Source organism: Leopardus geoffroyi, chromosome E2, assembly GCF_018350155.1.
Source record: "Leopardus geoffroyi isolate Oge1 chromosome E2, O.geoffroyi_Oge1_pat1.0, whole genome shotgun sequence".
NCBI lineage: Eukaryota > Metazoa > Chordata > Mammalia > Carnivora > Felidae > Leopardus > Leopardus geoffroyi.
This window is the reverse complement of record NC_059335.1, coordinates 61,788,778-61,816,281: the sequence shown is the minus strand read 5'-3', so window position 1 is coordinate 61,816,281 and position 27,504 is coordinate 61,788,778. Positions and strand designations below refer to the sequence as shown.

General features: G+C 54.2%; 2 protein-coding genes across 7 annotated transcripts; one reads left to right on the top strand and one right to left on the bottom strand.

Moving 5' to 3' along the window:
* Positions 1–908: 908 nt before the first annotated feature.
* On the top strand, positions 909–3,953 carry LOC123577817 (5-hydroxyisourate hydrolase-like). The gene is made up of 4 exons (XM_045440109.1): positions 909–1,260; positions 1,707–1,846; positions 3,092–3,227; positions 3,681–3,953. The coding sequence occupies exons 1-4, from the start codon at positions 1,201–1,203 to the stop codon at positions 3,768–3,770; spliced, it is 426 nt and encodes a 141-aa protein (XP_045296065.1). The 5' UTR covers positions 909–1,200; the 3' UTR covers positions 3,771–3,953.
* GAS8 (growth arrest specific 8) lies at positions 2,777–27,437 on the bottom strand. 6 transcript variants are annotated; one of them, XM_045440098.1, is made up of 13 exons: positions 27,325–27,429; positions 26,853–27,041; positions 22,972–23,349; positions 20,548–20,634; positions 17,140–17,337; positions 16,041–16,247; positions 14,121–14,175; positions 13,030–13,235; positions 12,323–12,490; positions 11,769–11,855; positions 8,909–9,118; positions 6,173–6,238; positions 2,777–4,345 (listed from the first exon to the last, which is right to left on the bottom strand). In XM_045440098.1, the coding sequence occupies exons 3-13, from the start codon at positions 22,972–22,974 to the stop codon at positions 4,196–4,198; spliced, it is 1,437 nt and encodes a 478-aa protein (XP_045296054.1). In that variant the 5' UTR covers positions 22,975–23,349; positions 26,853–27,041; positions 27,325–27,429; the 3' UTR covers positions 2,777–4,195. The 6 variants fall into 6 exon arrangements, with proteins under 6 accessions (XP_045296054.1, XP_045296053.1, XP_045296055.1 ...); XM_045440097.1 differs by lacking the exon at positions 26,853–27,041 and having other exon boundaries at positions 27,325–27,417; XM_045440099.1 differs by lacking the exons at positions 6,173–6,238; positions 26,853–27,041 and having other exon boundaries at positions 27,325–27,437.
* Between the last annotated feature and the right edge of the window lie 67 nt (positions 27,438–27,504).

Here is a 27,504-nt window from a genome sequence, read left to right as displayed (position 1 = left end):
TATTCCTTTTTGAGAGAGAGAGACAGAGAGACAGAGACAGAGCCAGAGCATGAGCAGGGGAGGAGCAGAGAGAGAGGGAGACACAGAATCCGAAGCAGGCTCCAGGCTCTGAGCCGTCAGCACAGAGCCCGACTTGGGGCTCAAACTCACAAACCGCGAGATCATGACCTGAGCCAAAGTCCGAGGCTCCACCCACTGAGCCACCCAGGAGCCCCGCAAATAGAGATCTCTTAATTAACTCCAAAGTAGGTGTAACCAGCACACTCCCAGCCTCTGCTAGGAGGGTCTCCTTCCCTGACTTGGAGGGGTGTGATTCTTAACCTACACATAGTCCATGCTCACCATCCAGTAGTTGGAAAATGCCCTTTGACAGCAAGAAAAAGGTTCCCTACCTAGAGCAGCACAACCAGTCAACCAACATGGTGGTGTAGACCTTTCCAGATGTTAAATATAGAGTGCCCTTACTTATGTTACATAAAATATTCTATGTGCAAGAACTTCAATAGGGCGATGGACTGGTACCCGTCCGCTCAGTTCTGTCACTTGCTCCTCTCTCCCAGGCCCTAAGCTGTCAGTGTGCAGAGCCTCCCTAGAGGTGGGGGGGCTAGAGGGGCGTAAGGGGAGAGAGGTAGGCAGACAGCTTCGCCTCATCTCAGCCTTGGGAGTTACTGCCGAGGGTTTTACAGAACCGGACAGGAAACTGAGGCACCGTCACGTGGTCTCTCAGGGCAGTCAGGGCAGCCCGCGGCCCACGCTGATCTCCGCTGCACCTACTCGTCCCGCCCCCGCCCCGCCTGCAGCGCAGCAGACCCGGAACGGACGCCCCTCCCCCCTCCGCCCCCGCGCCCCCCGCCCCGCCCCGCCCCGCGCCAAACCCCACCTCCCGCCGGTGCCCTCAACTTCACTTCCGGCCCTGGGAGGAGCCTCCGCGGCCCCCGCAGGTCTGTGCGCCCCCGTCGCCACGCCAGAGCTCCGCAGCGAAGCCCCCTCGGACACCCCTGGTGGACACCGAGGTGTAGCCGCCCTCCCCGCCACCGCGCCGCGCCCCCCCCCCCCCACCTGGGTTTGGCCCGACACGTGGCCCTCGGGTCCTGGGAGGGGCCAGGGTGAGGGCAGGGGCGGACTCGGGCAGGTACCCGCGTCCCAGGACCACCGCTCAGGACCACCGTTCTAGGGGTGGTGGACGTGGGCGGCTCCGGCATGAGTTCGGGGGCCGCTCCGCGACTGCGGGCGCTCCAGCGACACCTGGGCTCCTCGGAGGTAGGGGGCGGGTCCGGACGCTGGGTTCCTGGCTCGTCGCGGCCTGGGGGCTAAGGTCCGAGGTGGCGCATGAGCCAGGGGCTCTGGGAGAACGAGGAGATGGGGTCTGGCCAGCCCCTGCCCGCACTGGCTGGCTGGAGAAGGAAGCCCGTGTGTGGAGATGCCCTTCAGTGGCTGGGCGGAGGGGAGGGGGCCCTAGTAGGGTCCAGTGTGGGGGAATGGGGGTCAGACCAGCATTGTTGATGAAGCGTTTTTCAGTGTGTTAGCCCCACAGCCTCACGTGGCTGACTCAGCGACTCCAGCCCAACCCCGCCCCCTCCAGGGTCCAGGGGCAGTTGGGGACTCTGTCCTCTGGGGCTGTTTACTCCGAGGCTGCTGTCTCTACGCCAGTGTGGACACAGGGCTGGGCCCCACACGCTCATCCCTGTCCCTCTCTCGTGGTTCAGGGCAGAGCCATGGAGCTGGTCAGCAGCCCGCTGACCACGCATGTGCTGGACACGGCCTCAGGGCTCCCAGCCCAGGGCCTCTGCCTCCGTCTGTCCAGGCTCGAGGACCATGGCCAGCAGTGGACGGAGCTGAGAAAAAGGTAGGCTTGAGGGTCACAGAGTCCAGATAGCCAGGAAGTGTGGGCTGGATGGCAGTGCTGACCACCGTGCTATGGTCCCCTCAGCCTTGGGGCCAAAGAACACACTGGTGCGGCCTCACAGCCCCGGGGCCCGGGGCCTACTGGGCCGGGAGCCAGGGCTTGCCTCTCCCTGAGGGCAGGGTTGGCTGAGGCCTGAAGTGTCATGTGAACGCCTCACTGTCCCCGTGATTAACAGGTAACCTTGTGCCAGGCAGTGCACTGAACACTTCTCTTGTGTTCTCATTCTCACTACAGCCTGTGGCCAGGCTCCATAATTACCCCTTTTATAGTCGCGGAGACTAAGGCAGCGAGAGGCAAGCAAAAGGTGGGCGGCTCGGCAGGCCCTGGCCCCTCGCCCCAGGCTCCGCTGGATTAGGCCCAGCCCAGGCCCTGCCTTGTAGCGCTGGGGCCGCCCTGTGAGTCTCCTGAAGGAGGCAGGTTCCCTCTGGTGGTGGGAGTGGACGGCTGGGCCCCAAGGGTTCAGGGCCTGAGGACAGAGAGCTCATCCCCCGCCCCTTCGCAGAGGCTGGGGTTCCAGGTTCTTGAAGGGATATATGGAGTCAGTCCCCCGCAGGGTCCTAGAGACCCATTCCCAACTTCTCCCCCATAAACTGTGTGGGTACATGCTGCTCCTTCCAGTCGCAGCCCAGAAACTTGAAAGCACAGGTGGCAGGAACGATGGGAGAACTTTCCAGACGTGACTGGGGGCTAATCAGTGAGCAAAGCGCCAGGCCCTCAGAACCCTCCATTCAGACACTCGGTACAGCTGGAAACAGGCCACCATGAGGATGGGGGTTTGGGGACAGTTACTGATCCAGAAAGCCACACACAATATATTAAATGCAAAGGGCAAGCTATCAAACAGTATGAATAGAACAATCCATTTTAGAGTATTTTTCCAAGTTTATGAATAAGCATAGTTATGCATTGAGAAAATCTAGAAAAATATATGCCAGTATAAAGGGATTGTTGCTCCTGGAATAGATTTTTTTTTTTTTCCTTTTCTGCTTCTCTGTACTGGAGTTCCCTAAAAAGACACTGCAGTGGTGTCCCCGAGCTGCTCCAGACCCCAGGCCCCAGAACGTGGCCTGCTGCAGGGCATTCCCGGTGACTCAGGTTGTGGAGGCGTCTGAGGCCATGGGCCGACCGACCCTGGAGAGCCAGGCAGGGGTGACTCCTCACTCCCTCCGACTCCACTCTCCCCAGCTACACCGACTCGGATGGCCGCTGCCCGGGGCTCCTGCCACCAGGCCCGATGAAGGCAGGCACCTACAAGCTGTCCTTTGACACTGAGGGCTACTGGAAGAAGAGGGGGCAGGAGAGCTTCTACCCGTATGTGGAGGTGAGGGCCGGAGGGGTGGAGGCCTGTGATTCACCCAGATTCCTGCAGTGGGCAGGCTGGTCCCACCTCTCCCTGGGCGGTGGCAAGCAGTGAGTTCACCTGCTTTGAGCTCTCGGAAGAAAGGTGTCCAGGGATTTGACCACAACACACCCATCCCTGCCCTGTCCCTGGGTAAAGCTGTGGGGCAGGGCCAAAAGTGACTCAGCCCCTGTGGACAAAGGCACTCACCTGACCCTGTTCGGGGCGGATCCTTCGAGCTCCCCAAGCCGAGGGCTTTCTCCGGGGGAGGATCCAGCCCCACCCGCAGCCCTCACCATTTTCCAGTTCTCCACTGGCTTCATCTGGCCCTCGGGGCTCCAGCCCCACTTAACTTCTGCCCCCGGTCCACAGTCTGGGCTGCCTGTGTGCTGCACCGGACCCTCACTCCGTCCCGGTGCCCCCTCTGCTTCTCAGGTCGTTTTCACCATCACCAACGAGACCCACAGGTTCCACGTGCCCCTGCTGCTGAGCCCGTGGTCCTACACCACGTATCGAGGAAGCTAGTGGCTGAGCCATCGCCTCCTCTGGACAACTGCTGGCCTGTGAGCATCAATCCCATCCGCACAGCTCACTGGGACACCTCAACAGAGGGCACTGGATCACACTCCCTGCGGGAGATTCTGGCCCCCCAATTTCCAGTAGCCGCTGAGTCTCAGGCATCAATAAAGTCAGTGCTGGCATCTGCAAGGCTGCTGCGGTTCCTGGGCTCGGCTGGGGCTGCCCTGGCCCGAGGTGGGAAGGAGGGCAGCAGGGAAGGAAGTGGTCAGGGCACCGCGGGTCCTGGAGGTGCCTCTCCTCCACGTAGCCAGGCAACAGGACACACAGCAAGTGGAGACGAACTTCATTTGCAGACGATACAAATAGAAAGACAAACCGCTCCTGTCCTTGGTGAAAGGGAGTGTCATCCAGGGAGCAGTCCCAGGCGGGCACTACGTTGGGGTGCCCACGAGCCCCGCGGGACCCTGGCCCAGCGTCTGCCCAATCACGGCCGTCTCCAGAGGCTTGAAGCCCACGTTGTCCAGAGGGATTCCGAAGGCCAGGAGCTTAGCCTCGTAGGTGCGCAGCAGGTCACTGTGGGCCTGTGGGGTGAGAGCAGCATCGGGAGGGGCGGAGCCACACCGAGGGTGACTCTAGCCCAGGCCTTACTCAGCTCTGGAGGGTGCAGGAGGGTGGTGGAGGAAAGCCATTTAAAGCTAACCTTTACCAACGGCTCACGGTACGCCACACCTGATCATAAGCACCTTCACGTACATAACTCGGCTAACCCACAATGGGAGACGCTGCCATTATTCCTGTTTCACAGATGGGGAAACTGAAGCAGAAGATACAGACTCAGAGCAGAACGATAGTCTGGACGTGCTCCTGGCTCCTTGCCAGGCATTTCTCATTCAAATCAGTCATCCCTGACTTCGCGGGCATGACCTTCCACGTGTATATGACCCTCCCTGCCTTGTGGGTGGAGAGTGCAGGTGGCCCTTCATCCCCCGATCCCAGGAAGGCTAAGGTCTGGGCAACAGTGCTGGTGGGGCCAACACAAGCAAGGTTCCTGTTCCCCGCTCTGGAAAATGGGTACTTTTTAAAGAGTTAGGGGCGCCTGGGTGGCGCAGTCGGTTAAGCGTCCGACTTCAGCCAGGTCACGATCTCGCGGTTCGTGAGTTCGAGCCCCGCGTCGGGCTCTGGGCTGATGGCTCAGAGCCTGGAGCCTGTTTCCGATTCTGTGTCTCCCTCTCTCTCTGCCCCTCCCCCGTTCATGCTCTGTCTCTCTCTGTCCCAAAAATAAATAAACGTTAAAAAAAAAAAAAAAGTTTAAAGAGTTAATTGCATCGGATTGGTTACAAGGGATTGAAATGCGCAGGAAATGCTTGGAGCCTGGTCTGACATCATCCTCACCATTATCAAGAAAAAGGTGCTGATGCTTGGAGCTGAGATTTAAAGGGTGAACTCAGGCTGGGCTCCAGACAGAACTTGGGGGCTAGGTCCTGGCTCTCACCTTTTTCTGGGGGTCGGACCTCCTGACAATCAGATACATTCCCTTAGAACTGCACACACCAGTAAATGGTTCTAATTTTGTAGATCTAAGTATGAGGGGATGCCAGAGCATATGAGGGAAGTGTCCAGATGGGCAGGGCTGAGGAAAGGCTCAGGGAGATCTGGTCACGGGCGCTGCAGCCCAGCGCCAGTGACAGGCATTGCCTCCCTCCTGGGGTTCCGCAACCCAGGGTGCACAGTAGAACCAGGATGCAATGTCCACCGGCAGGTTTATGGGCTTATCTGAGTCACGCTCACGGGGTGGCTGCTCGAGGTAAATGTATCTGTAGGCAGCGCTATGTCTGCATCTCCCATAGGCAAAGCCAAGGCAGAGCTGGGGGCTCACCCACAGAGGAGTGAATACTGGGTAGAGGGCCCAGGCGTCTGGGGCTCATGAGGCAGACAACAGAAGGGTCAAGGCACTCCCTGCCACTCCCCAACAGCGGGAGGCCTCCACACTGCTGGTGGCTTTGGTGTGGGTACGGGGTGCAGCTGTCATCAGACTTACAAAGGAGTGAGAGAAGCTTAGACTCATAACTGTCCCCATCCAGTCACCCCAGAGGCCAGGTCAGCAAGAGTAAAGGGTCAAACAGGGAGACGGGGACAGAGCGCCCTCATTTAGCAGACATCCACTGGGCAGGCCCCTGTGAGGGACACCAGGACCATGGCCAGAGCTGAGACAGGGCCGTCTCAAGCCTGGCAGCTACAGGTCTCCCGGGGGGCCAGGGTGCCAGCACAACCGCGCTCCCGTGGCAGCATCAGAGACCCAGTCCACACACACAGTGACCCTTAGAAGGCCCAGACAGCCTCAGGCTGTGTATGCCTCAAGGTGTAAATCAGGTGGGGCCCTGACAGGGGGTCAAGGAGGCTCCGCATACCTTGCAGACCCGGGCCAACTCATACTGCAAGTCCTTGATAGTGTTGTTCTTTGATTCTAGAACATCCTAAGGAGAGAAAGGTGGATGTGAGTTAGAGCTTGTCTTTGAGCTGAGGTAGACGGGGGTGGCAGGGGTCTGGGAGCTCCAGCAGGGGACCTCAGACATCCAGGGAATGGCGGCCTGACCCCATCACGGTGTGCATCCACACAGGGCACAGCCAGCCAGCGCAGAAAGGTCTTCAGAGGAGAAAGGGAAGATACCATCTGCCTCTCCAGATGGCGACTGTCTAGATGGTGGGAAGTGAGGACAAGAGCTTAGAGAAGCCAGGCCGACCGTGGCCCAGGGAAGGCCCCTTGAGCCCCTACCTGCTGCCTGGAGGGTTCCTGCCTGGCAAGAGAAGTAAATGTCCAGAAAAGGCAAGAGCTGACACGCCACACCCTGGCCCACAGGCCCAGCTGCAGCAACCACCGAGGACGGGGCTGATTTCATCATGAGTGCTGGCAACACAGCCTCATCCAGCTCCAAGACCAGCTGCCCCTCCCAAAAGTAGAGGCAGGAAAGCCGTCCTGACCTTGCTAACAGCGCCCTCGCTCCCCGCCGGCCGGCGTTCACAGGGATTCACACACAAACAAGGACAAGGACACAGATGGGCCCCCAGACCCAAGTCCATGGTGCTGCCAGCCCAGACTAGGCCCCTCCCACGTGGCTGCACCACCACAGGCCCCGAGAGCCTGTCCTGAGTGACTCAGGCCCTCCTGGCCCTGCCACCCCCTGAGCCAGGACTCACTGCTGCCCGAAAGCAGCACCTGGTCTCATCCAGAAATGGGGACTCCTCAGCACTTCCTCACCCCTACTCAGTGCCAGCTCCCCTCCCACCTTCCCAGAGGGTTCTCTCTGATCCAGTCTGCCCCACCCAGGACCTTCCATGTTTCCTTACCAGCCCCAAACCCAGGGGCACAGCCAACAGCGTGAGAATCACCCCCATCCCTCTGGCTCTGCTCCCTTCGCCTCAGCCCTGCACTCCCCCCAACACCCAAGCAGCGGCAAGGGGCTCACAAGGATACAACCAAGTGGGAGCTGCAAGCTTAAGGTCAAGGCCAGGTGGGCAGTAGGCCAGTGCAGGATGCTTTACATAAACATGAAGTGACCTGACACAGAGTTAATCCTCAGGGCCTGGGTGTCATGTGAGCAAAGGGGGGTTTATGTTCAGCTGACCTACACAGGGACAAATCACCTTAAAAATGCTACCTGTGTAGGGACACCTGGGTGACTCAGCCAGTTAAGCGTCTGACTCTTGGTTTGGGCTCAGGTCATGGTCTCACGGTTCGTGGGTTCGAGCCCAGCATCAGGCTCCGGCACTGTCAGTGCAGAGCCGGCTTGGGATTCTCTGTCTCTCCCTCTCTCTCTGCCCCTCCTCTGCTCGCTCTCGCTCTCTCTCTCTCTCAAAATAAATAAATAAAACATTTTTTAAAAAATGCTATGTGTGCCATTTCTCAGGATGAAACACGCTTGCGCAAACTGAAGCAGTCAGCAGCCCCTAACTCCAAAGATCTGTTCCTCCATGAAGGAAAAGCAGACACACACAGGCACCGTCTATCCTGGAAGGATCCACCTCTGGGACAAGCTGGCCTCTCCTCACTGGGCCTCTCCATAAAGACATGCAGACCAGCTGCGTTCTCTGGGGCCATGCACACCCGCGTCTGTCTCCCAGGCACCCAAGGGCACTGCACCTGGGGCTGTCTCAGGCCTGGCAGCTACAGCGGGTCACCCAGGGGGCCAGGATCCCTGCACAGCCGCACTCCCGCGGCAGCCCAGAGACCCCCTGTCCAGCCTCACCCGTTCTTTCTGTGACATGCCCCAACTAGGCCCAGGGAACAGAGACACAAGGCCCAGCTCCAGGCAAGACGGCCTGCCAGGTGCTGTCAGGCTTTTGCTTGCTGAGCCAAAGCTGGCAGCTATTGCCAGGGTTCCTCAGCTGGCCCCACCAGCCCATGGGCACCCGGGCCCCATCTGTCTTGTCTACTGCTGTCCCCAGTGCCCAAGATGGTTCCAGCATAGAGGAGCACACGAGGAACTGTGAACTCGTGGCCTTTGCTCAGACATAACTCCCTCTGGGAACCCTGCCACAGCACCCGCCACCACAAAGGGGCACCCACAGCCCTGCATTTCCCTGTCCTAACTGCCCACGGCCCGGCATTTCCCCATCCTAACTGCCCACAGCCTACATCCGGACATCAAAGCAACCCAGGCAGACTGTGGCAGTAGTCTCAGCTGAGAGCTCATGGGCCCGACTGTCCCCCAGGCCTGTCTCTAGGTTTGCTGCCAAATTCCCGAGGAGCGCCAGCCCACAGCAGCTTGAGAAACCCAGGGCCTGATAGGCTGAACTAAACCCATCTCGAGAACTGGACGGGCAGTGGGCTCATGGCCAGAAGGGCTGAGAGGTTAAGGAGGGGACTGCGGAAGACCTCAGACCTGAGCAAAGCCAGTAACAGAGAACCTGGGGAGCCTGATGGCACACACGGGCCGGTGAGCAGACATCTGCAGCCCCATCTATGCTCAGGCCGCAGGAAACCCATGACCCTCCCAACACCACCTGAGGGTCCCCACCGGAATGACGGAGGCTGGACGCAAACACACGAAACAAGCGACCCCCAACCCAAGCTCAGGACACCTACTGGGGGGCAAGGACATGAGGCTCCAGCCCGGCACCTCCCCAGGAGCCCGCCTGGGGCCTACCTCCAGCTTGCGGGACACAAGGGTCAGGGCAGCAGGGTCCAGGTTGGAGGCCGCCAGCACCTCATTAATCTGCACCTCTTTCTTCTCCACAGCAGCGCTCAGCGCCTGCAGCTTCCGCTCCAGAACCAGGTTCTTGAAGCCCACCTTCTGCTGCACCTCCAGGATGGCCGCGGTGAACTTCCTGTACAGCTCATCGCGCTCCTGCTGTACCTGCAAGGGACAGGCTGCAGTGGACAAAGAGGCCACCTCCCCGGGAAGCAGCTCACTGGTCAGAAGCCCCCTCCCGCCTCTTCCCTGGGCCCGAACATACCAGTTCTGCCGAGTGAACTCCATTCACCAAGGCCCACCCATGGATGGGGGGGCTGGGTGTCATTTACACTGCCGCCACACCCACTCTCTGTGACGGGATTAAAGGGCTGCAGCCATCCACACTGTGGAAAGCAGGAGGAAACACTAACTGGACCCTCGTCTACTAAGCTGTTTCAGGAGGTAGGAGGGCACCCTCGTTAGAGCTGGAGAAGCCCCACAGAGAGGCTGGGGCCCTGGGTTCGCTCAGTAGGCTCAGGAAAGTCATGTCCCTGATCACCCCTACGTCACATCCAAGGCATCAAACTCCAGCAAGCAATGCTTGGGAGTGGGGCCCGTGGGGATCCATCCACTCCCTCTGCCAGCCCTGGATCCTAGAACATGCCCCACGAGGCAGATCTGGAGACCAGCCTGTCAATAAATAGAAGTGTTCTTTTTCATCTTCCGATTCTTTTTCCTTTAACTGAGCACCTTAAAGAAAATCAAGACTGTGTGTAAGTATAAAACGTGAACGCCCCTTAACCCAACTTCCCAGAGGCCTCCATGTGAATCCATGATGTAACTCCTTCCAGAATGTTCTCTACGTGTGTAAAAACATGTCTTACAGCTAGGAAGAGAAGAGGGTTATGCTCAAACCTGCAGCACCTTCTCCTTCTCCTTACTGTACAGTTTTCCCTCGATTCACTTCAATCAATCCATCCCTTTGGTCTTCAAAATCTGCTGACACGTCGACACGCTTGGTTTTCTCAGGAAACACTGACTTTGGCACATACCACGAACGACACTCAAACAGAAGAGAAGGGGGCAAAGTGCACAGGCTCCAACGCAAGCCTCTGCAGTCAGCCTCCATTTCCTCCTCCCCAAATGCACACCGCCTTAGCCAGCAATGGCGGGGTGGGGGGGCACGGGGGGGCGCAGGGCACATCTCACTGGTGACTCAAGGGTCCTTCTCCTGGCCGGCCAGCAGCCTGCAGGACCCTCAGAGGCATCTCTGAAGAAGGTGACTCTAGATCTGATGGGATGTACCTGAGGAATCTGGACCATTCCATAATCACTGTCTGTGAGCATGAATCTCAATCAGGTGAGAAAAGGAACAAAACCTGAATTAACCAAAGTTTACAAAGACGGAACTGCTCTGCCTGGCATGTGTGCCACTCACGGGGTACCTCAGAAGAGCACATTCAACGAGACATCTTCCACCCGATCACATCAGCAAGTTTTTTTTTTGTTTTTATAAAGTTTATTTTATTTTTGGGACAGAGAGAGACAGAGCATGAACGGGGGAGGGGCAGAGAGAGAGGGAGACACAGAATCGGAAACAGGCTCCAGGCTCTGAGCCATCAGCCCAGAGCCCGACGCGGGCTCGAACTCACGGACCGCGATATCGTGACCTGGCTGAAGTCGGACGCTTAACCGACTGCGCCACCCAGGCGCCCCAGCAAGTTTTGAATTAGTGACATCTGGTTCAGGCAGGAAGTGGCCCCTTGAGTGCTTTGGACAGAGTCATAACTCAGAACAACGCTCTGTGCAGCCTCTACCCAAATTCGGAACACAAACCTTTTGGCCCAACAAGCCACTGCTAGGGACTGACTTTAAAAGAGATGCTCACCCCTGCACAAAGGTAAACTTAAAAGGAGGACAGTGGCAGTGGTTTGTAACAGCAAAGGACGAAAACAAAGACATCTCTCCAGGGGAAGTGGCTGCACAACAAATGGAGCCTCCTGGGGCGCCTGGGTGGCTCACTGGGTTAAGCGTCCGACTTCGGCTCAGGTCATGATCTCACAGTTTGGGAGTTCGAGCCCCGCATCAGGCTCTGTGCTGACAGCTTGGAGCCCGGAGCCTGCTTCGGATTCTGTGTCTCCTTCTCTCTCTGCCCCTCCCCAACTTGTGCTCTGTCTCTCTCTGTCTCTCAAAAAACAAATAAATGTAAAAAAAAAAAATTTTTTTTTAAATGGAGCGTTCTGGCACAGAGCCGAACATGACCGTTCTGTGTGTACAATGTGGAGACAGCACGATCAAGGTGAGGTGAAAAAAAAAAAAAAGCACAGCGTTCTTAAGGCATGAAGCCACCCGTACATACGGGTGCGCAGGAAGAAGTGTGCACAAAACTCAAGGAGCTGCTACCGCTCGTGAGAACCGGCACTGCACAGCAGGAGGGCCCTCTCATTTTCACTCACAGACACTTCTTCACAATGTGCGCCCGACGGTTTACTGCTTAAACACATGTACATACATGGAAAAGACCCTCGATGCAAGGGGGCAGGTACCCTTCACGTGCTTCAGAGCTGAGCCGGGGGGAAAGAGAATTGGGGGCGATGGTCTCCCAGCAGGGCACCTGCTCTGTGAGACCCCGGGCCTTCTCTAGAATGCACCACAGGGTTTTGCCTCATAAGGCTGCAGAGCGTGAGAAGTGGACAACAGGACTCCCAGCTTTCGAACCTAGAAACCCAGCCGCGGTTTGAAGGCTTCCTGAAACCAATGGCCGAGCCAGGGTTACAGGAAGGGTCTCTCCCTGACTGGGGGTCCCTGGGCTGCCGGCCTGGCATCTGCTCACCTTGAGAAATCGCTGCTCCAGCACCTCGTGTTCCCACTGCAGGTCCTTTAGCGCTTTCTCGGCAACCTTCAAACGTGCTTTTGTGCGCTGGAGAGAAAAAGGAAAGGTGGAGGACAAAGTGTTCAGGACCAGGCGTCCACGTAATGCAGGCTCCTGGGGGACGGCAAGGCCAAAAATAATTGCGGAAGAGAGCTGCCTCAGGGGCACCTGGTGTCTCTGGATCAGGGCTGTCAGTTCGAGCCCCATCCTCAGCGTAGAGATTGCTAGAATGAATGAAGGAACGAACGAATGAACGGAGGACTGGCTCAAGGACACAAGCAGCTGAGCCACCCCCCCCGCAGCAAGCTGGTGGAAACACCTATTGCCCAGAACGTGCACCAGCTTAACATCCTGTCCATGGAGGACGGCAGTCAGAGAAGCTGAGGTTCAGCCCCCCCGGTCCTGCCCTAAAGGCCGACCCTGCTCTGGGACCCAGGAGACACCTTGCTGATGTCCCTCCTCTCCTAGCCCAGGAGGAAGTGCAAGGAGGGAGGCACAGTCAGGCAGAAACTCACAACCAGGGTCTGTCTGTCCCTCTCATAGTTCCCGAGCTTCTTCTGCATCTCAGTCACGTCATCCCGAGCCTTCTGGAGAGGGTCGGTCAGGCGCTTGTTCTGCGCGGACACCTCCATCACCTCCCTCTCGAGGTGACCTTCCTTCTTGCGCATGTCCTCCAACTGCTCCTGTTGGCACAAGTACGGCAGGGGTGCGGCAGGGGTTCGGCAGGCAGAGCCGAGGTCTTCAGAGGGCAGAGCCAGGAGCCCTCCTGCCCACCAAGGACGGTCCTGAAGACCTGTTCTGTGCATAAACACGGAGTGATTTTGCAGTCTTCACTTATTCGGAATCTTCTAGGAAGGCTGCTTCCACACAAATGGAGATTACACTCTTCCAGGACCCGAGGGGCATTCCCCACCGTGGGAACTCTGTCCCTGCCAGCACTTGCGCGGTGATGACACCACCCGTGCAGCCATGCCGGGGCTCCCACTACAGTTCCGCATGAAGCTTCCACCTGTCGAATGTGTCCTTTCCACGAGCCCCACCTACGCTACAGTCAGGGCAACATCCTGGCTGCCACCAGCCACAGGTGTGGAGAGGCTCCGTTATGAATTCAAACAAGGACAGAGGGGCACCATCAAACATCTTTAAAAGGAGAGTAATGGGCCCGACGGGGTAGGAGACCTAGTGTCTGGGGCCCCCGGCCCAGCCGGCCCTAGCGCAGCACCTTGAGGGAGTTGATGAGAGCCAGGTTATTGAGGGTGATGTCGTTGTAGTAGTTCTTGATGTCCGTGAAGGCTTCTTCATGCCGCTGCATCAGCATGTTGATCTGGCTGTTCTTTCTCTCCTCCACCTCGTGGATCTCAGTCTTTCTCCTCAGGTCAAGTTCATCCCTAAGCATCTTCATTTTTTTATCACACTTGGCCTCAATTTCTGAAAGGCAGAAGCACATATAGGGCAGCTTAGCAGAGGAACAGGTGGCCCAGTGTCTATCAGAATAGACGGAACCTACGGGCACCTGGGCAGCTCAGTAGGTTGAGCGTCCGACTCTCGATTTCGGCTCGGGTCATGATCTCATGTTTCATGGGTTCGAGCCCCATGTCCGGCTCTGCACTGACAGCATGGAGCCTGCTTGAGATCCCCTCTCTCTCCCTCTGTCTCTCTCTGCCCCAGCCCTGCTCATGCTCTCTCAAAAAATAAACATTAAAAAAAAAAAAAAAAAAAAAGAATAGATGGGACTTCTAAACACGGCCCAGGAACATCCACCGGGATGAAGCCTGTGCACACAAGCGCGGCCAAAGCACAGGACGGGTTTGAGTGGACCTCTCTCTGCTGAGGCTCACAGATGACATATTCAGCACACACACACCACCGTCTGCCTTCCTTTGCCTGTAGCAGGCATCGATAATCAATCCTGGGGTTAGGGTTCCCAAAACCAAGTGTCAGCTGATCCCACGGCTCGGTGGTCATCCAGGCCGACTCCAGAGCTTTATTAGTGAGCCCGACAGACTTCTCAAACGGGAGCCTCCTCGGGCCAGATGCCATGAAAAGACTATTCTAAGAATGCTGCCCACAAGACAATAACTGCCACGTGCCTCAAACTGCCGATTTGTGCCAGGAGTAGGAACGTAGGTGGTAATCACAGCCTCCCCAACTTGCGTGGAAGTAAGTTGTTCCGGGATTCTGGGCAATCTGGCAGCCTTGGAAACTACATTTTCTCTCTGCGTGTCTAGGCCATTTTAACCTGGTTTCTGTGCCCTGGGTGAGCAGGCCCTAGAGGTAAATTTCCTTCTGACAGGACGCACGTAAGGAACTGACCTCGCACTTGCCTCTCGAAGTCATTCCGCATCTTGGTGACCTCCTCGCTGTGCTTCTGCAAAGGCAGAGAAGCAGGCCGTTACTAGGTGACAGACACACACAGAAGCCTCTCCCTGGGGCTGGCCCTGCTCCTCGGTGGTATGGAAAATCCAACTCCGGAAACTCTGCGCTGTTTCTGGAGGGTGCTGGGTTCCCCTCATCTCCGAGCTCTTGGACCATGCTCAGAATAACGTGGTTTTGGTAACTTCCGTGTTTCATAATTCACTTTCCTTGGTTAATGACCGAATGTTAACAGACGTGCTAAACACTGACCGTGCTTGGCCCCTCACTCAGCTTGCCCACAGGTCGGAGAGCACGGGCCATGTCTACACGGAGCTGCAGGTTCTCTCCAGATGCCTGACGGCCTGCTTCAGCTGTGACTTAGAGCAGCATTCACAATTATTTTCACAGTTATATAGAGAGGTTTTGAATAGAAAATTTAATTATTTTTTATAGGCTAGTGCTTTTGCACAAAGGGGAATTCTGACCACGTAACTACTCCATATCCAGGCCTCAGGTAAGCAGACAGCCTCACATCACCAAATTCACTGGAAATCTGTCTGTCAGCAAAGACCAGACTATTCTTATAGGTCCAAGACTTCACCGTCAGCCTTCACTGCAAAGTCTTTTCTTAGTTGAGGCCGCGGTGCCTCCAGCATGAGGCAAACGTATTGACAAAGTCTTCCGAACCCACAGCCAAGAAGAACCTTAGAAAACCCAAGTCAGACACATCTTCCCTCTGCCCAAAACCTCCAAAGTTCCCCCAACTAAACCCAGATCAGCAGCTGGGTCCTGACTGTGGCTTTTGATGCCGACAAGCTCTGACCTACCTGCCCAGCCGCCTTGCCCCTTGCTCCTCTGGGCCTCCACACCGGCCCATCCCCTATGCCTTCTCCAGACCTGGTCTCCCTAAGCCTGGCTCAGCCCCACCGCCTTCCAGCCTTTGCCCAAATGTCACCTTCTCAATGAGACACTCCCAGAATTCCTTGTAGAAGAATACAACCCTACCCTCAACCCACTGCATCCTCTTCCCCGCACTGCTCTTCCCACAGCGTTTATGCCTGTGGACGTGCTCCACGTATCCAACACTTCGTTCTGTCTTTTGTCTCCTTCCTGGACTGTCAACCACACGTGGGCAGTCATTCTCTCAGTCCTGTTCCCTACATGTCCCCAGAGATCAGAACAGGGCTTGGCACCTTATGGGCACCAGGCAAATGAATCTCAGCCTCCACCTGGAACCCCCAAGCCTCACTCGGAAAGGACCAAAAAGTTAGCCAGGTGCTTATGAACCCAGCTTGCATGACAGACTGCCATGGCCACGGAGGGGCTGGCATACCAGACATGTTAATGGTTGCATATGTTTCTTTTTTTTTTTTTTAATGTTTGTTTATCTTTGAAAGAGAGACAGAGCACGAGCAGGGGAGGGGCAGAGAGAGAGGGAGACACAGAATCTGAAGCGGGCTCCAGGCTCTGAGCTGTCAGCACAGAGCCCGGCACAGGGCTCGAACTCACAAACTCGAGATCACGACCTGAGCCGAAGTCGGACGCTCAACCGACTGAGCCACCCGGGCGCCCCGGTTCTGTATGTTTCTAAACGCACCTGACAGACTCCCTGGGAAAGCAGCCAGGTGTCAGGTGTCAGCAGCACATGAAGAGGACCCTAGGCTGGATTTTCCCCTTGGGAAGTCCATTTGTGGCTCAGATCTGAAATAAAATGCTGTACTTGGCCCCCAAATGGGATTTGTCTTTTTCTTAAATAGCTCAGCTAATTCCCAAAACGCAGGAAGCTTCTAAGCAAAATATGAATCCCCAGGTAAGTCGACTCGTCAGGAGTTCACGGTCCCCAGCAGCCAGTCAGGCACGGGCGGCCCTCACACCTACCAGCCGCAGGTTCTTCACCACCACCTCGTGGGCCAGCTCCTGCTCCTTGAGCTCCACCTTCAGGGCCCGCATGTCCTTGCGCAGTGCACCCTCCTGTGCGCCGTGCTCCCTCTGGGCCAGCTTCATGACCACGGTACCCTCAGCCTTCATCTCCGTCAGGTTGTTCTGATGCTCGTACAGCAGGTGCTTCACCTTCTGCTTGTACACCTGCAGGCAGCGAGAGCACACTCTCACCCACACCCCTGCACACGCACACTCGCCTGCTCACCTGCCCGTGCATGCTCACCTGCAGGCACATATCCTTCTTTTTTTAACGTTTTATTTATTTTTGAGAGAGAGAGAGAGAGAGAGAGAGCGCACAAGTTGGGGAGAAGCAGACAGGGGGACAGAGGATCTGAAATGGGCTCCAAGCTGACAGCAGAGATCCCAATGTGGGGCTCGAACTCACGAACCAGGAGATCATGACCTGAGCCAAAGTCTGAGCCACCCAGGTGCCCTGTGCACATACCCTTTTATAAAAAATACTTTCATGAGTATTTCATGAGAGGCTCAGTCAGTTAAGTGTCCAACTCTTTTTTTTTTTTTTATTTTTTTTTTTAATGTATGTTTATTTCTGAGACAGAGAGAGACAGGGCATGAGTCGGGGAGGGGCAGAGAGAGAGGGAGACACAGAATCGGAAGCAGGTTCCAGGCTCCGAGCTGTCAGCACAAAGCCCGATGCGGGGCTCGAACTCACAAACCCTGAGATCATGACCTGAGTTGAAGTCGGTCGCTCACCCGACTGAGCCACCCAGGCGCCCCTAAGTGTCCAACTCTTGATTTCAGTTCACGTCACGATCTCCCATGTCAGGCTCTGCAAGGAGCATGAAGCCTGCTTGGGATTCTCTCTCTCCCCCTCTCTCTGCCCTTCCCCTACTCGTTCTCTCTCTCTCTCTGAAAATAAATAAACTTAGAAAAACAACAAACCTTCATTTCCCAGTGTAAAGGATACGAACGACTGTGACCCCAAAGCAAGCAACAAAATGCCCCCCTGCCTGAGCCCCGTTCTTCTGTGCCATACGGTATGTCCAGCAGGGACGGGCAGGCCAGCTGCATTTACCTTGATCTCAACCTGGTGCCTCTCCTCAGCCTCCTCCATTTCCCGGTCCTTGTTCCGCAGCTCGGCCTTCTTCTCCTCCAGCTGCCTCCGCGTGATCTCCCAGAAGGTATGGATCTTGTCCCGCTCCAACTGGAAGTAGTTGCGCTCCTCACGCTCACGGTCCAGCTCCTCGCGGACACGGCTGACATGCTCCTCCACCTGCCGGGCAGAGCGCAGCCGTGAGGCCCAGCAGGGCCCTCCCCCCGCCCCTGCCCACTGCGAAGAAGAAAGAAAGGCCGTTCTCACCTAAAAACAAGTAAAAACTAAAAGGGAGATGTTAAAATATGATGCTAGAAAGGTCCCAAGGACAGGACATAATTCAGAAAATAGCAGAAGTACCTTGAATATAACCAATAATCAAAATATGACTGTATCTTTTCATCCATTCCCAGGAATTTATACTAGAGGAATTTCTCAAAAGAACACAAGAGTTGGGGCGCCTGGGTGGCTCAGTCAGTTGGGCGTCCGACTTCGGCTCCGGTCATGGTCTCACGGCTTGTGAGTTCCAGCCCCGCGACGGGCTCTGTGCTGACGGCTCGGAGCCTGGAGCCTGCTCCCGATTCTGTGTCTCCCTCTCCCTCTGCCCCTCTCCTGCTCATGCTCTCTTTCTCTCAAAAGTAAATAAACGTTAAAAAATTAAAAAAAAAAAAAAAAAAAAGAACCAAAAAATACAAGAGTTATCTGCTCAAAGACATTAGCCACACCATTATTACAACAGCAAGAAAAGTTTAAAGGAAGTAATCTGAGATGATTTTAAATAGGGAAATGGTTGAGAAATTAGAGTAAATCTACTAAAAGGTTATATGGCCCAAAGACACATAAATATGAAAATGATGGATCAGCATGTACACACGTTAACAAAACGATGCTAAATTAAAAAACATTCACCTTCTGGTGGTGCCTGGGTGGCTCAGTTAAACATCCGGCTTGATTTCAGCTCAGGTCACGATCTCACAGTTCGAGAGTTAAAGCCCCGTATCTGCACTGTCAGCACAGAGCCTGCTTGGGATTCTCTCTCTCCCTCTCTCTCTCTGCCCCTCCCTTGCTCTCTCTCAAAATAAGTACATAAAACTTTAAATAAATAAATAAACAAACAAACAAACAAACGCTCACCTTTAAAGGTATGTTAAGCAAAAAAAATATACAAACCCAGAAGAACCCCTAACAGTCAAAAAGGTTTTGTCCCACTGCAAATCTCCAAATAGGTTAATTTTTTTTTTTTTTTTTTTTTTACGTGGGGCTGGCTCTTGGCTTTCTTGGGAATTTCATCTCCATCAAGAATTAGTCATCTACAGAGCACAACTTCAGGCCACTCACTGTGAAGTTTTTCTCTCCTGATAACCCCACTCCCCACAGGGAAACCACACTTCTCACTTCAAGAGAAGGCCAAGGGGCGCTTGGGTGGCTCAGTCGGTTGAGCGTCCGACTCTTGATGGCGGCTCAGGCCGTGACCCCAGGGTCATGCACACGGTCTGCACTGAAAGGAGAGCCCACTTGGAATTCTCTCCCTCTCTCTCCTTCCGCCCCTCTCCCCCACAAATAAATAAACATTCTTTAAAAAGAGAGAGAGGGGCGCCTGGGTGGCTCGGTTGCTTAAGCGTCTGAGTTCAGCTCAGGTCATGAGCTCACGGTTCATGGGTTCAAACCCTACATCGCGTTCTCTGCTCTCAGCAAATCCTTTGTCAGATCCTTTGTCCCCGTCTCCCTCTGCCCCTACACTGCTCATACTTTCTCTCTCTCAAAAAGAAATAAAACATTAGAAGACAAAAGTAAAAATAAATAAATAAAATGAATTAAAAACTTTAAGAAGAGAGAAGGCCAAGATAACAAGCCCCCAAGGAGGGGCAGCCAGAGCTCTGTGGTGGGGAACCTGGGTGGGGCTTGCCTCCCCGTGGGGGTCTGATGAGGGGTTCAGCAGATGACAGTGTCCTCATGGCACAGACCTTTCGTATCTAGACTCAAACAGATAGCCTAAACCAGGCTCCTACCTAGTTCGATTGACTCACAGTCTTAGATTTCCCTCAGTATTTAGGTTTCTTATAAATATCCAGATTTCTAGCTTCTCTTTGAAAAGCAGAAAACAGACCACACTGGAGCCCAGGGCCCCCAAGGTAACCATCCAATGAACTGACTGCAGCTGTCCCCAGTCCCTCACCCCTGCCTGGACCTTAGTTCTGAGGTGTCAGTGCCCACACGTGCAACCTAAGCACTGCTGTGTCACAGTTCTGTATCCACAGGGACAAGAAGTAAACGGGGAGACGAGGAACAGCTCAACTGATGGCAATGTGATGTGCCGTCCATTCTACACACGGCAGCCCCGCCCTCTCTCCAAAACACAAACCTGAACCCATCACCATCTCCTTAAACTGCTTGTGGTTCCCCCGCATGTAAAATAAAGCAACCTTCACGAGTGGACAAGGGCCTCTGTCCAGCTCATCAACTTCAGCTCATGTCACTGTCCCTGTCTCCTTTGTATTTATGCCTTAAAACTATCAAGGGAGTTATTAACACCAACCCACACGCTGACATGGGACCCTCAAGAGGCCTATAGCAGACACTCACTCACGGGTCAGTCACCAACACAAAGGCTGCAGGGGCCACCACACCTGCTCTCATGGTTCACCAGTGTTGCAGTTTTTCACTGGAATTATAATTAGACAATTACGTTCTCTGGTCCTTAATGTCGTCAAAATGGGTAAGTGGCTTAAAATAATTCCTACTGTTTAATGCAAATAAAATAAACAACAATATTATATATGCATATAACAGCTCAGTAAGCATCAGGTGCATAAGAGGATAAGAATGAAAGGATATACAGAAAATTAAAAATAGTTTTTATTTTGGAAAATCATTTCCTTACAAATTGCTACCACCCTATTTAAAAAAGTCTTCAGTGTACTGATGCCTTTTTTTAATTATACTGTGCTTGAGTTTAGGAGCCGACGAAAAGTATGGAAATGGGAAGAGGTGTTATCTTGGTTTGGACACGAGTGCAGGAACACACTGAGGGGAGGTGGACGAGGAGGCAGTGGGCAACAGTCTGTAAGAAGTTCAGAAAGGGGCGCCTGGGTGGCTCAGTCGGTTAGACGTCCGACTTCGGCCCAGGTCACGATCTCGCGGTCCGTGAGTTCGAGCCCCGCATCGGGCTCTGGGCTGATGGCTCAGAGCCTGGAGCCTGCTTCTGATTCTGTGTCTCCCTCTCTCTCTGCCCCTCCCCTGTTCATGCTCTGTCTCTCTCTGTCTCAAAAATAAATAAACGTTTAAAAAAAAAATTAAAAAAAAAAAAAAAAAAAAGAAGTTCAGAAAGACAAACAGCCAGAGACAACTTCGAATGACACTCGCCAGTCCCATCCTGACCTAATTGCTCACCTGCTCCTTGCTCATGTCCTCCGGAGCAAGCCCGTCAACAATCGGGGTAGCTTTGGTTTTCCCTTTCTTCCCTTTCTTCTTGGGCGCCTTTGATTAAAGAAGAGATGATCGGGTAAGACAGGGAGGCCTGGCTCGGATTAATTCCCGGGCTCACCGGAAGAGGAATACCTGTCGTGGTACCTCTGTCCTACTGCTCACTGTCTCATGCCCCACCTGGAGCACATCACTCTGCCCTAAGGTTTCCCCACCCTTCACCACCCACACATTTCTCTGTTGACACCTCTGGAGAAACAAGGAAAAAAAATCTTCCTTTTTAGAAGAGAACATTTTCTCTCTCAGAAAGGAAGGGAGGGGGAACTCATTCCAAATCCATTCCTTGGTACGTGGCAGAGACCTCCTTGGTGTAGATGCAAAATGTGCTTAGCCAGGACAAACCCCGATACCACACTGCCAAATGTTACTATGTTGGCTATAATGCTTGGTCACCACCATAGAGAAACCTGCAAGAAACTGTTCAATAAGACTAAGGAGAAATATCTCCATAGCAATGATCACAGGTGGTAATAGAAAGCTTCCTTTCTTCCAAATATAAAACTCCTTCAGAGAATCAGAGGCGCCTGGGTAGCTCGGTCAGTTAAGCATCTCTTGATTTCAGCTCAGGTCATGATCTCAGTTTGTGGGATCAAGCCCCACGTCAGGCTCTAAATTCTCTCTCTCCTTCTCTCTCTCTCTCTCTGCCCCTCTTCCGTTCCCGCTGTCTCTCCCTAAAAATAAATAAACTTAAAAAAAAAAATCTTTGGGGTATGTGGGTGGCTCAGTCGGTTAAGCACCCCAGTTCAGCTCAGGTCATGATCTCGCGGTTCGTGGGTTCGAGCGCCGCGTCGGGCTCTGTGCTGACAGCTCAGAGCCTGGAGCCTGCTTCGGATTCTGTGTCTCCCTCTCTCTCTGCCCCGTCCCCGCGCGTGCTCTGTCTCTCTTTCTCTCTCAAAAACATTTAAATAAATAAGCAAGTAAATAAACATTATTTATTATTAATTAATTTTAAACATTAAAATAAATAAATAAATCCTTGAAAGAAGCCTTGTCAGGAGCTGAAGCAGACAGCACTCGCCATGGGTGTGCTATAAATGGTTCACCACACGGACCTGCTCTCAGTGTCACTTGCTTTTAACAACTTTGACAAGATGAGAGAAACCTCCCACCTCCACTCACCTCTCAAGGGCCACTCAAGCAGGTACTGAATTTCCAAATCCCTGTCTTTATGCCTAGACTTCTCCCAACTCTGTGACCCATGCTTTTGCACGTGCATGAGTCTACATGTTTCTGTAACATATTTGTGTGTCTAAACGTCCCTATGAATGTTTTCATGTGTGTACAGGCATGTCTACACGTCTCTGTAACATGTTTACGATTACAAAAAAGTTTTACGTGGATATCTCGGAAAACACAGAAAAGCAAAAAGTGATAGGAAAATCACCCATATTCCCACAAGCTAGTGATACACATAAGTATTTTAGCGATCTTTTCCAGCTGATTTTAAAAGACCCATCCACTAAAATCTTTCCTCCTTCGAGAAGTCCACCCCATCAGAAGGTCCCAAAGGTTCACCACCACTTGGCAATTCACAGCCAACTGCAGGGGCTTGGAGAGGCATTCTCCCCGCCAGCTGATGGCCCGCGGGCTACATCCCAGAAAATGCGCTACCGAACGCGTCTATACCATGGGTGCCAGGGCAGCTGAGGGCCCCAATACCGGAGAGAGGCAGGAGGAAGAACTGGAGAGGCGGTGAGCTCCCCGTCTTGCTCGGCCAGGCCTGCCTCCCACGGGGTTCTCCAAGGAAACAGCGGTTCCTGTATCCTGGGGCTCTGTCCAGTACTCCTTGCTGTAGCGGGAACTCCAGCCACTGCGGTATGCCTCAGACTCTCCATCCCAGAGACTGGGCGTCCTAGGGTGTCCCCTGACCCCGACTGTGCTCCATGGGACCCTATAATGTCAGACCCTAGGGCCCAAGGACCGGAGGACTGAGACTTCCATAACAAATGGGAAATCTTTTTGTCCCAGGTTCTGTTTTCTGGACAGCTTGCACATCAAACCCTGGATCTCGGCGAGGGGTTGGGGGGGGGGGGGGGGCGGTGAGCACAGGAGCCTGGAGATCCCAGATCTCTCAGCTCAACGTGCGTGCGGGATGAGGGATGCGGCATGCGTAGCGCCCCATGCTCTCCTCATGGGAACGCCAGGAGAGCACCAAGGCCTCAATTCCGGGAACCCAGAGCTCCAAGCCTGGCCATTCTTGGGGTCTCAGTGCGCACAGGTCCCGGGACCCCAGGCCTCCCCATCCAGGGGTCTCTCTGCGCGCAGGACTGTCTAACCGAGGAGCCCCTGGCCCCCTCAGGGACCCTAGCCGGGTACCCCGCGCCTCCTCACCATGGCTCCGGTGGTGGATTCCCGCCGCGACCTGCAGACAGAGGCGCCCGCCCGACGGAGGCCGCAGCGTCTCCCGGCAACCGATGGGCGGTCCCGCGCGAAACCTCGAAGATCCTCGCGAGACTCGGCCAGCAGCCGGTACAGTCCCTCGCCGCCGCGGAGGCAAGTTTTCCTAGCAAGTCGCGCTGGGCGGAACCCGGGGTTGCCCGAGTCGAGTAGGTCTTGCGGCGGCCTGGTGTCAACCGCACTCTGGATCTTCCCGAAGCTCCTATGCGCATTTCGTTGGGGGATTATGGTGTTTTTTGCGGGTCTCCCCGACTAGAACTTAAGCTCCCCGGAGGGGGAGGAACTGTTTCGTCCACTTCTTACCTACAGCGCCTACAACAACAGTACATACCAGGTGTTCAGTAAGAGTGCCTTCAACGAAGGAGGGAGACCGCAAGGAAAGACAGATCAGCCGCCCCAGGCTCCCAGACGCTATGCAAATCGGATTCAAATTTGGGCCGAGGTTACGCCCCTGGGCCACACCCCGGCCCACCTTTGAAAATTCCTCCCACCAGCTGCCGCGGCGAGGGTGGAAGGTAGCTGGGTTTCCGCAAACCGTCAGAACAAAACAAAACTAGGGAAGAAAAGTATTTTCCAGCTAGCTCCAAAGTTTTGAAGTCAGCAAGTGTCTCCTCAAAAATAAACTGCTCTGCCTGAGGGGGCCCCCTCTGTGGCCCCCCGTCCTCATGGTGAGGAAAAACTAGAAACCTCTGCCAGGGGTTTCCAGACAGGCACTGCAGAAAAAGCCTTAGGAGGTCCCTTTCCCAACCCCTTGCTCTGAAAACTGCAAATCATTATATGATTTTGCAGGTGAATTTCCAACCCCTGCCACCACCCTGTTGCCCACGTGTATCACTCCCTGTCAATCAGAAGACTAAGAATGTGTCATAAGCAGGTGCCCATCTGTCCACACCATTTGTCCTCTTTGTTTGTACACCCTCTCCTCTAACATCTTCCTAACTAGTGATTTTGCAGCAGGTCATATGTTCCCATCTGTTTGGGGGTGGAGAAGATTCCAGAATTTTTTCGCCCTGGAGAGTTGCACTGGGGACAGAGTGTGAGTAATGAAGAAGGGATCTGCCGATCCCACCCAAGGAAGAAGATGCCTCCTTAGCTGGGCTTGCTTAGGCCCCAGGCACACACACACAGGCAGTGATCTGAGAGCCACAGTGAGGACCCTGAAGGGTTTCCTGGTTTACCCACAGAAGCCATGACTGCTCTTGGACTGGAGCAGCCAATTGGAAGGACCCACCTTGCACAGAGCCATGATTTATTTATGGCAGGCCCTGAGGCCTTTGTGAGGTCTGGTCACGTCCCTGTGCCTACACCACTGGCCTGAGAGGGGCCTCCTCCCCCAGTGCCAGGGCCTCCCAGAGGGAATTTGGCGGGCGCGACAGTGCAGCTGGGTAACACGGAGGGGTGATTATTGTTATTTAACACTTACTTTGGCAGACCCAATATGCTAGGTGCCTCATGCTGATTGGCTTTTTTGCTTTAGAAGTCTGGGAGTTCTGAATTAAATAAATGCATTAACCAGAATTCCTTTCAGCAAAAAGGGCAAGAAAAAGAAGGTGAGCTCAGGATGACGAGACGGGGAATTCATTTGTCAAAAGCAGCAGCATCGCTTAGTTTATCAGTATGGATTGCAGAGATGAATAGTTCCACAGAGAGCCCTGGCTGACAACTCCCCGGGCTCCTGCCAGGCCCACAGTGACCTGTGCTTTTCATATTGGATTTGAGTTCAGATTCTTAGAAAAGAGCCTTTTCTTCACATGTGTGGCTCAAGATACTTTTATTCAGCATCAAGCTGTGCAGCTCCGAAACCCAGATAAATGGCATCTGAGTTTCCTGCAAAATCACAGAGCAAATGTTAACATAGACAAACCCCCTGACCATATTGTCTAATGTCTGCCTCTTCCTCGTGCCTGCTGACTTGGTCAGTTAGGTAAACTGCTTGAGAGCACTACATCATCGTCGCTTCTCGGCCTTTTGGCTAAGATCAAGCGCAGACCCCTACGTCAACTCAACAGATGCCTGGATGTTAAGGTAATAGAACACTTCAGCGACACCTGGGGGGCTCAGTCAGTTAAGTGTCTGACTCTTGATTTCAGCTCAGGTCATGATCTCATGGTTCGTGGGATCGAGCCCCGTGTCGAGCTCCGTACTGACAACAAGGAGCCTGCTTGGAATTCTCTCTCTCCCTCTTTCTCTGCCCCTCCCCTGCTTGTTCTCTCTCCGTCTCCCTCCCTCCCTCTCCCTCCCTCTCTCTCGCTTTCAAATTACATAAATAAGCTTTAAAAAAAAAAGATAACAGAGGACTTGAGAAGACTGGACTCTCATTTAGAGATAGTGAAGTATTTACAAATGAAATGATACAACGTGTAGGATTTGCTTCCAAAACATCCAGCAACGAAGGGAGGTAATTGATAGTAGAGAGGAAACATGATCAGCCATGAGTTAGTAACTGCTGAGTCTGGGTGTTGGGTACAAGCAGCTTAATTGTGCTATTCTCTCTCCTTTTGTTTAAAAATGTTCTTAATGAAAAGTTCAAAATAAATACACACTGGCTCTGGAATCAGATCACCTGCTGGTCACCAGCTGGAATGCCTTAGACAAGACCCCCTCTGTACCCACCGACCCATCTCTCAAATAGGGAAAATTATTAAACAACTGCCATTACAGTTACTGTGGCTGCATAACAGGTTATCCCCAAAAGTAATGGCTTGATACAGTAACAATATCGGTTTTGCTCACGAGTCTACAACTCAGCCAAGACTCAGTGGGGGACAGCTCGCCTCAGCTCCACAGAACACCCCCAGAGGGGTGGCTCAAAGGCGGGTCTCATGTCTGCCCCATGGCCTGAGGACTTAAGTCCGGTCTACTGGCTATCGCTGGCCAGAACACACACATTGGCGTCTTGAGTGGCCTGGAATTCCTCACATAAGGTGGCCAGGTTCCAGGGGGTCTTCTGAGGGACAGGTGAATCTCCCTGATGACCCAACTTTAGAAGTCACATGGCATCATTTCTGCCACACTCTATTGGCCAGAGCAGTCACAAGGCTTGCCCAGGTTCACGCAGGAAAAGTATAGGTGAGGGAGTGTCTTGAGGGGAGTGGAAAGGTTCTGGAAATGGAATCAGAAATACCAATCGGGGGTGCCTGAGTGGCTCAGTCGGTTGAGCGTCCGACTTCAGCTCAGGTCATGATCTCGCTCGCGGTCTGTGACTTCGAGCCCCACGTCGGGCTCTGTGCTGACATCTCGGAGCCTGGAGCCTGCTTCGAATTCTGTGTCTCCCTCTCTCTCAGCCCCTCTCCCTCTCATGCTCTGTCGCTCTCTCTCAAAAATAACTAAAAACATCAAAAAAAAATTTTTTTAAAGAAATACCAATGTGCCCATTTTGAGAAAATACAATCTGCCACCCCAGCTCACTCTGAACAGCCAGTACCTATATCCCCTGTCCCAACTTCCCAGGGCACTCACTGGCTTGCTTATGGCCCCACCACCCATCCTAGAACTCAGTTTTATCCCTGGAAAGCCAAATCTCTGCCTTTTGGGGTCACATGGAGGCCAGTGGCTCACAGCAAGGGCTCGTTCTACAGGGTCACGAAATCATTTTAGAAGGTTGCAAACTGCAGTTTTTGTTTTCACTTGTTTTGCAAACTAAAGAACAATGGGAACCATTAGCCAGCCTCGGGGACTGACAGTCTCAAAGGCTGTGGGCTCCCTGTGACTGGAGTTGGGCTGGGCAACGAGGGCCTTCCTCGAGTGGCTGAAACTGTATGGACCACCTGCCTTCGAGAGGGTGCCTGTCCTGCAAACCCCAAGTTCATACCCACCTCCCTCCTCTGCGGGCCTTTTTCACTCCCAGCTGGGTACAAACTCTTTCTCCCTGATGCTCTTCTGTGGTTGGTTTTGTTTTTATAAAAGTGCAGTCTTTGGGCTTGAATTCGGACCCTCTGGCTTCCAGTGCCTGACTGTGCAGCCTTGGTCAAGTTACCTACCCTCTCTGTGCTCAACGTCTGCACCTGGAAAAACAGGACACCGTCTTCTTTGGATCTCTGGGAGAATTAATGAGATACTGCGCACAAAGAACTTGACACAGGGACGCATTCCAGGGGCGTGTGTTTGCGGTTCTCGACGCGCCCGGATCCTGCCTGCCTTCCCGGGGCGCCCTGGCTGCCCGCTCCCACCTCCCTACCTCCCCTCCCCCACCCACGCCCCACTCCGGCCTCGCCGTTACACTCCCGCCCAACCCCACCCACATGTGTTCTCCATAGTATTAGCCACAATCTGCAAATCTTTGCTTACAGGCCAGGGGTGTGGGCGCCGCCTTTGCCTCTCTTCGTGCCTCCCCTCCAGGGCCAGCGAAGCACCGACGAGTAGCTGGCACCCCATAAATATCTGGGGGTGAACAAATGGACGGAAGTCGGCGCGGCTGCGGGAGGAGCGTGCGCGCTGGGGGCGCAGAGGGCGCTAGAGCCGCACCCG

What these genes read in the sequence shown, in the direction of transcription:
- LOC123577817 (XM_045440109.1), top strand. Translation starts at nt 1,201, where the DNA reads ATGAGTTCGGGGGCCGCTCCGCGACTGCGGGCGCTCCAGCGACACCTG. An exon ending in TGGACGGAGCTGAGAAAAAG is followed by an intron (nt 1,847 to 3,091) that starts GTAGGCTTGAGG and finishes CACTCTCCCCAG; the next exon opens with CTACACCGACTCGGATGGCC. An exon ending in GCTTCTACCCGTATGTGGAG is followed by an intron (nt 3,228 to 3,680) that starts GTGAGGGCCGGA and finishes TCTGCTTCTCAG; the next exon opens with GTCGTTTTCACCATCACCAA.
- GAS8 (XM_045440098.1), bottom strand. An exon ending in AGGACATGAGCAAGGAGCAG is followed by an intron (nt 17,338 to 20,547) that starts GTGAGCAATTAG and finishes TCTGCCCGGCAG; the next exon opens with GTGGAGGAGCATGTCAGCCG. An exon ending in GGCACCAGGTTGAGATCAAG is followed by an intron (nt 16,248 to 17,139) that starts GTAAATGCAGCT and finishes CGCTGCCTGCAG; the next exon opens with GTGTACAAGCAGAAGGTGAA.